This window comes from Metopolophium dirhodum, chromosome 1 (assembly GCF_019925205.1).
Source record: "Metopolophium dirhodum isolate CAU chromosome 1, ASM1992520v1, whole genome shotgun sequence".
Lineage (NCBI taxonomy): Eukaryota > Metazoa > Arthropoda > Insecta > Hemiptera > Aphididae > Metopolophium > Metopolophium dirhodum.
The window spans coordinates 105,335,724-105,345,207 of NC_083560.1; the positions used below are offsets into that span (position 1 = coordinate 105,335,724).

Genomic DNA, 9,484 nt, shown 5'->3' on the forward strand with positions numbered 1-9,484 from the left:
ATGTTTTGAATTATATATTAAATTAATATTAAACATATTATTATGTTATTAAATAAACGTATATTATTATAGTAATATAGTACCAAAAATTACGTGGGTAATAAATAATAATTCGTCGTATATTTATTTATTACGACGGGTATTAATACGCCTCATTATTAAAAGTACATTATTTTATAAAAATATATTGATTATAAACCTATAAAATAATAAATACCTAATAAAAGTAATAAACAAATTGTGTTTTATATAACTACGTTTTGAAAAGTTAAACCAACGTGGTCGTGAAAAATTTTTCGGGGAAAATTTGGGTCGCGGTAAAAAAAAAATTGAGAACCACTGCTCTATAGTATAACAATTATAATTATATTACAGCAATATATCGTTATATGTTTTCAATGATATTGTATTTTATTTAAGGTGTTCCTATAAAGTCGGTCAAAAAAATATCGTAATAAACAATATGTGCAAATTGTACACAATTTTACTTAACTATATTATCTAAGTCAGAGACTTACATTTAAAAACACGCCTCGATTAAGTTCTAGAAGTTAATGTCAGTCAACCTTAAGATTTTTACAGAATTAAAATTTTCCAGGTCAAAGACTCAATTTTTTTTCACAGCGGACGCAAATTTTTTTATTAAACGTTATTTGGTATACGGACATATTTTTGTTTTTAATGGGTTCGCAAGAACTGATACTGGTCGCGTATGTGAACTGCGTAGCGCACAGTAGTCTTATAAAAAACACTTTTATAATAATTGTATTGAAAAATACAGATAAATGAATAAAAATGTGTATATTTTAATACCTATTAATTATAAAATGAATGGTTCTTACCTAATGAAATATAAAATAAACAATTTATTCGATTTTAATTGTATTGACAATAATATAATGATTATCAAAAAATAATCTGAAATATGACTAAATAATTATTTTGAATTTTAGCAAGGTTTACTAAAATATTATTAAATTAGTATAGTAATAAATAAATAAGTAACAGTTAGCTTAAAATTAATCTAATGATTTTTTAAATTCCATTGTGTACCTTAAGTCAAATGATATTACGAACCTACGTAAGAGTTTCAAGTCCTCGAAAGAACTATCTATGAGGAAATCCGTATTCAATTTTAATGTCTTACCTACACAAATTAAGTTTGTATACATTAATTTTAACAACAAAATAATTAAATTTTTTTGTAATATTGACGAATTTCTTCATAATTTAATCTTTAGACGCTCATATAACAAAATATGGGTACAAACGAATAAATTCTACTCGTACCTAGCCATCTAGGTATATAACTTGTTTAATATTTAAAACAAAATTTAAAATCTAATAGATGTATTATCATTCTGCATTTAAACTCAATGATATAAATTTATTAATAATGAGTAATTTTATAAATTACGTCCAATGTTATATATGGCCATTCCTCGGAGTCACGGAGTGTGTTGTAGAATATCCCGTGTGCACATTATAGAATAATAATAGGCTTGCAGAACATTGGATACTTGTAAGTATTTTATGACCTGTTATTATCATTATTGTGGTGAATGGTGATAGCATAAATTAAGATTTTACATTTTAAATTTTCCGTTATAAATCATGCGCTATTATACATAGTAGGTACTTACTTATTTATACCTATTTATCTATAATATAAATATATCATATTATTTCATATACTATTGCAGTGATCCATAATATTAGATACACTCCTATACTCTATATTATATGTGATTATATCATATTATTATCTTTAGCGCATTTAGTTGTAACTTGCCACTGATTTTTTGAATGATAATGCACCCAAACAAAAAAATACAGAGTAACTTGAATGTTTAAGATAAATAAAACACGTTTTAGACGGTGATATATTGGGTATATTATGGTATATTTTAATTATTTATCAGGCATGCTTTTGGGGAATTTTTTCAGATAAATATATTTAAGTACGAGTAATAATAAAATAATAATTGAAATAAATAACGTAATGGTATGCATAAATAAAACACATTTTAAACATGTTCTATTAAATTCAGGCGGTCTACAGCCTTCACAGCTACACCCATAAATTCATAAATGCTATATTGAGTTAGATTTTCCAGATATTTTTTTAAACAAAATACACTTTGTTTTTGAAAGTTTTTGTACTTCATGTATAATTTATACCTCTTTATATTATTATTTGAGGTAATTACCAACACAAAAAAAAATAAAATGTAAAATTGAACAGATTTATTAGTTTTATTTTTAAGCTTAATGATTTATGAGAAGAAATTTGAAATTCGGCAATAAATGGGTTATGGAAAATACGACATTGTCAACAAATCTAAACGCGTGTATATGACCATACTAATAATTTTTTAAATATAATACATACAAATATATTTATTTAAATTAATATATCATTTTATAAGTTAAGAACATTTATTTTATAATCTCAGAACTACAGTAAACATTGAAAATTGGTTGTATTTACTAAGTTTATGTCTAACATCAAATAGATAAGCTTTAATCTGACCAAAATGTATCGAGGAAAAAATCGTGGTTTCAATTAATTAGTTATCTTAATAATTTACCTTACTTTTATGCAAGGATATTTATATTTTTACATCTATTAAATTGAGAAATTAAATATCTGATAAAACCTTTAACGAAATGTATACTTGTAATTTGTATTTATAGTTTATGTTTGATACCTTAAAACTTAAACTTTAAGAATACGGATTATCTTCAAAAATGACACAATATTATATCTTATATAAAAAAAGTAGTTAATAGTTTGAAAAAAGGACATTTAAATTTAGTTACAGTGAATATTATTAAGATAAAATTAATAGTACCTATTAGATTAATTAAAAACATTCTAATTTAATTTAATAATTTATATTAATATATTTTTGTTTCAGTAAAATTTTCTGTCAAGGACCTATTCTGCATACCGTACAGATGTCTAAATTATTTCATGATTCTAAGACTTTTGTGGACATGAAAACTAAATGCAACTATGATGTTATTGAAAACCTCTTCATTTCAACCGAGTGGAGCAAAGATCTAAACATTCTGAATGAAACCATCAACACATGTTTCGAGAAAGAAGATTCTGAATTAAAAAAATGGATTCCTACTGATTGGGTCGAACATCCAAAATTTCTTGAAAGCATTAAGGATAACGATTTAAAAGACTGGGCAAGTAAAATAAATGTAATATGGACAGAACTCGGTAGAACGATCATAGATGACGTCCGCTTGAAACCCACGAACTATTCATTAATCTACGTACCAAATCCCTTTATAATACCAGGTGGTAGATTCCGTGAAATATATTATTGGGACTCGTTCTGGATAATTAGAGGCTTATTAATATGCGAAATGCATATTACTGCAAAAGGTATGATAAGTAATTATATCTCAATGATTAAAACGTTTGGACATGTACCAAACGGAGGTAGAATTTACTATGCTAAGCGATCTCAGCCCCCTATGATTACACCCATGATCAAAAGTTATGTCGATGCAACAAATGACATGACATTTGTGATAGAAAATATTCATGCATTAGAAATTGAATTCCAGTACTGGATGACACAGCACAACGTAACAATTAGCAAAAACGGAAAAAATTACACGCTTGCAGTATACAGGGATTATTCAACAGGACCACGGCCCGAATCATACAGGTAAATACAGTTTTGTATTTCATAGAAGTTATCTCAAGTTTAATTTATGGGCTTATAAATATTAATTGATGTTAATGATTATTTTTGATTGAACACTAGCATGGGGGGAATTAATAATTCACGTTTTGTTATGATTTCAAAATTATTTAATTTTTCTGTGGCACAGTGTATATTAGGTACTACCTATTTGCCTACGAATCATACATATGTAATTTGGGTTATTAGTAAATATCTATAAATTTCAAATTTTTATAATTTCAAAATATGTTTTGTATAACAGGGAAGACATCACGAAGGCACAATTCTTTAAAACTGAAAGTGAAAAAGAAAATTTTTACTCTGAGCTCAAGGCTGCAGCGGAATCGGGTTGGGACTTTTCGAGCCGTTGGTTCATCCTAAATGGAACAAATAAAGGTAAATAACTTACTAGTTTTTGTATTTATTATAAATATTTCCAACGACGCTTAAAATCGTTCAAAATGAATTGTGCTTTCTGCGTTTGCTTAATTATCGGTAAAAAAAGTTTCCTCTGTTAGATACTGTAAAAGTAACAACAAAATAAAATAAAAACGCCATTTATTTTAAAACAATAGATTTGGGCTCAGCGTACTTACTTCTATGTACTTATAACTCTACCGGACATTTTTCCTTGTATCTATAGCTCAAGCGAATATTATGTATGTATGGTTTTTATTTCTTACTATCATTAATATTATTTTACAAAATACACTTTATTTTACCACGCGTGTGCGGAAAATGTGTAGGTAGTGTATAACAATACATTAATATTATAGTTAGGTACCTGTAGAATAAAATCTATAGTTTGAAAAATTATTCGCAATACCTACCTACTATTAAATAGTGATTTAAGTTTGAAAAAATTTCAGTTTTGTTATTTTCTTAAAAAATACTTACCTGGTATGTTCATTTGACACAAACAAATTAACTTCCGAACATTTCTCAAATCACCTTTAATGTATAGCTCTGAACAAATATGTTAAATAACATTATATCGTATTATTTCTTTCATATAATTACAAATTTTATTTGAGCATTTGTGGCCTTCCTATTACACATATTATTACTTAATTATAACTATTTAATAAATCTGATCCAAACTAGTTTACATAAAAAAATCTTGCATGTAGTGTTAAATTCATTAATTTATTCGGAATACTTAAAAACTACCTAAATATTATAAATTAAAAATGCATGTTGGATTTAAAATTGTTAATTTTGTATTTACATTACTTTTATAGAAATATACGCATTTGAAATTGTTGAGTAGGTGGGTTTCATAAATAGAAATCTAAATCCTTTTGAATAAAATAATGATATTTTTAGTATATCAACTATAGTTTAAAAATCGTACCAAGCATCATATTACATATTATAGCCTATAGGCAAGACTTTAACGAGTTAAAAATTAAAATTAAGTTAAAATTTTAAGTTAATAGTAACGAAGTTAAATAATTCGTTAATTTTTGTTGTAACTAATTTTTAACTTAACTGTTGTATTCTTAACAAATTTGACGTGTTACCTTCGAGCTTATTTTATTAATTAATTGTTTTAAATTATTAATTGTATACTAACCATTTATTTATAATTTTGTTGCGTTATGAAATATTATAATTCATAAAAATGTCCAAGAATATTAATGATTTGTGCAGATTTATAATTATTTTCTATTGATATATAATAAGTATTACTATATATTAGGTATGTATAGTATAATATAGTCGTATAGGTAAGTTAATTTACGATAGTACGAGTTGCAGGGTAGTGACTATATAGTGGGTGTTACTAATTTACGAATTACGATTCGGTGTCTTATGTCCTAGCTGGTTCATGAGACAAACAAAATAAGTAGCTTAAAATTTTGGCCGCCTATTATATTTATTATTTAAATAATAGTTGTAAAATTATGAACATAGGTCTAACACAGATTATTCAATACAACATTGGACATATACTTATATATAATTATTATTTATTGATATAAAAATGTAATATTATAATAATTAAAATGTATAGTCATATAATACAATTTCCGATTTCGTATTCGTGTACCTATAAATATTAATTAGGTAGTGTTCTTGTCGCCATTACACAGATATTACACACACACACATTACTTGGAATGATTAAAATTTACTAATAGGAAAATAATATTTAAAAATATGTAGATATATAAATCGGATATCCAAAATGGAAAATTATAAAATATATTAATATAACTAGGTACTATAACTTGTAGGTTCAGTTATAATTATACTATTTTAGCTGACCACTTCTTTAATTATTGGGGGAATAGTTCAGTGAATAGTTGATTTGTCAACTACCGGCCCTAAATTCTCTGTAAATACTACTTGCGGCTATGTCTCATATTATATGGGCCCTAATCATAAGTACATTATAAGTTAAATTAATTTCATCTAAGTTAATTCGTCTAAAATCTAAAATCGTCCAAAAAATATATAAGTTGTTTTTTAGCTTTACTTTACTTACATCTTCTTAAATTAACTATTAACTTGATGAGTTGAAGCTATATATAGCGGTAAGTGTGTAGATTGTATAAATCTCGTTATGTTAAAACTCGGAGGAAACAGAAATAAGTTTGAGATATTGAGTCTCACACGGCTACACAGCCATTTGTTGTTTCCGTCTTAAAAGTGCGTAAGCAGATCACGTTTAGCTTCGTTAGTTTAAAAATAAGGTGACTGACCTACTATTAAACTTGATGGAAAGAATATTATCTGTGTTTGTGTGTAGGTTTTTAAGATGGTTAAATTTTTTAACAAGTTATGCGTATATAAGATGGTGTAAATTATAAATGCTTATAACTCACTTGAAAACTGAATATATATTTATAAATATATATATAAAATTTAAATAACTCATGTGATCTGCTGATCGTAAATTTGCAATTTTACATACTTGTAAGATGGAGATAACAAGTATCTTTGTAGCGGTTCTTAATGTAGTTACATAATGTTGATATTACTTCAATGGGATTTAAATTGAGATAGATTAGTTAAAAGTTACTCGTATTTTTTTCGTTAACTCATTAAGTTAAAAGTTAACTTTGAAAAAAAAAAAACTTAGCGTTAGTGTAAAGTTAAAATTTGCTAATCAAAAATAAAAAATTCTAGACACATAATAATATGCTTTATTATAATTTAAAATGATACATCAAAGTAAAAACCCATTCAAAAATTGTCATTATTCTTCGAACAAAAATTAACTTACTTTAGATACTTTTGAAATAAAATTAACTTGAAATTAACACGTTAATCTTGAAAAAAGTAACTTATTAAGTTAAAAGTTAATTTGAAAAAAAAAAATTAACAAGTTAATTGATTTAATTAAAATTAATTTCACGTTTTAACTTAATTTTAACTTTAACTCGTAAATCCCCAGCCTTGCTAATATATACCTACTACGATAAAAACTACTTAAACATTATGAAATTTGAAACAAAATATATACTCTTCAGTCTTCACGAAAAAGTTTTTCTTTTTAAGACCGCTTTTCCTTAATTTATTTAAAGCGTTTTAGTGGGAGAAAATATAAACAAAAAGTATAGAAATAAAAATATTTGTCTATAATTCAGTTTATTTTATTTCAAAAATATCATGTGTTTTAAAAAATAATAAGATATCACTAATTTAATGAAAAATTTTAATGATAAAATATATTATAAAAGTTGTAGGTACATATAGTTGTATTTCTGAACATTTTTAAATTTTCTAAAAATGGGAGTGAAGTTGGCATGTAAATTAACGCAGATGACGAATTAAGCTTGGATAAAAATGTATATAATATATATAATTGCGCGTCATAAATAAAATGTAAAGCATAGCTTATATATTTTTCGTCGCCTTCAATAGGCTTTTCTGTATATTACAATATTTTTAACTAAAGCATTATTTGCCTGAGCTTGTTAGTCACCAATTATATCACGAATATAGGATCACGGTGGATGGTTGCATTATTTTTGTTAACATCGGTATATATTTTCATCTAATTTATTTGTTAAAATAAAATCAATTTATTGGTTTAAGACTGTTTTATAAGTTTAAACAAAGCTTAAAGTATTGATTAGTAGGTACCAGCAAAACTACAATACTGCATTGTATATGATAAAATGTCAATTATATAAAGAACTATCGTAAATACTAAGATATTAAGAATATAATGTTAGAATGTTATGTCTATATATGATGTGGTCATTATTACAATTATAAATATTACCATTATTACCAATATTTTTCTCTTTTCGTGCACTATTTCAACATAGTTTCATTCACTATATATTTAATGTAAAGAATATGAAAATTTATTCAAATTACAGTAGGCTTAACTATTATAGTTATACTTTCTAAAGTCTATGTCATAAATGATGTGTACCTAAAATGTGTTATCACGTTTATTATACTCAACTGATAAACGTTTTATTTATTATATTTTTTCTAGAAACATGTCCACAACGATTAATATGCAGCATAATATTAGTTTTATTTTACTTTTATCTGTCATACACATAATTAAAACTTGATCCCGAATTTGATAGTATACGACGTCTCAATGATATAAAATATAATAAGGTACTTCATTTCTGATCAATATATGATTTTCATATTCCCCACATCGGTTGGAAAATGATTTAATTTTGTTACCCTATAATTTTTATTTTTATTTTTTTATCTAATTTACATTAAAAAATGTAATATTTGAACTCAATGGTAAACGAGCGATGTATTAAATATGTAAATATATTTTATGTGTGTATCATTATAAAATGGGAAAGGGGAGTGAGATAAAGTGTCATTAAATCGGATAATAAGTATTGTCTTAGGTTATGATGTGGTCAAAAACGTTGCATAGGTACAATAACTGATGTCATTGTATGATTGCAGGAAACCTCACAAATACAAAAACGAGGTCAATTGTCCCGGTAGAGTTAAATGCCTTAATGTTTTGGAATGCTAAAATATTGAGTGATTTCTACCGAGAGATGAATAACACTGTAAAGGCTTTGAAATACGAAAACATTTCTTTGGAATGGAACGAAGCAGTGACAGCTGTTCTTTGGGATGAAGAAATCGGAGTGTGGTTAGACTTCGATGTAATTAATAATGTTAAACGTAAATATTTTTATCCTACAAACATATCACCATTATGGACTGGATGCTATGCAAAAAACCAAACCGAATACTTCGTCACAAGAGTGCTTGACTATTTGAACAAAGCGGATGTACTGAAGACTCATGGGGGCATACCAACCACACTTAGCGAATCGGCTGAACAGTGGGACCAGCCGAATGCTTGGCCCCCACTCCAATACATCACAGTTATGGCGTTAGAGAGCACTGGTCATAAAGACGCGAAAAAAATTGCGTCAGAACTAGCGTCCAAATGGTTGTGCACAAATTATGTGCCATTTTACAACACTTCTAAGATGTATGAAAAAGTAAGTCCGATTTGATGAAACAGCTGAATAAAACAATTTATAGGGTAGAAAGGGGATACTGTGCAGTGTAAACAATATTATTTTAATTTATTATAAATATAGGTACATTTCATTAGGCTGTTTTTGACTATCAATTTATATTAATAATTCACAACGTACATAACCATCATAAGGGTATAACTATTTGAGGCAAATGCTTAAAGTTGCTAAAAAAATATGTGCACAAACATATCAATTGGTCTGCAGGACAGTAATTGAACATGGTATAGGTGGTTTAACTGATAGGCAGGTTTCGGGTGAATTGTAGACTGTAGGGTC

The 9,484-nt window shown here is 26.3% G+C and overlaps 1 protein-coding gene across 1 annotated transcript; it reads left to right on the forward strand.

Moving 5' to 3' along the window:
• The first annotated feature begins 2,961 nt into the window (after positions 1-2,961).
• Positions 2,962-9,181, forward strand: LOC132940125 (trehalase-like). The gene is made up of 3 exons (XM_061007921.1): positions 2,962-3,692; positions 3,973-4,106; positions 8,613-9,181. Exons 1-3 carry the CDS (start codon positions 2,962-2,964, stop codon positions 9,179-9,181), a joined length of 1,434 nt encoding a protein of 477 aa, XP_060863904.1.
• The last annotated feature ends 303 nt before the right edge of the window (positions 9,182-9,484 follow it).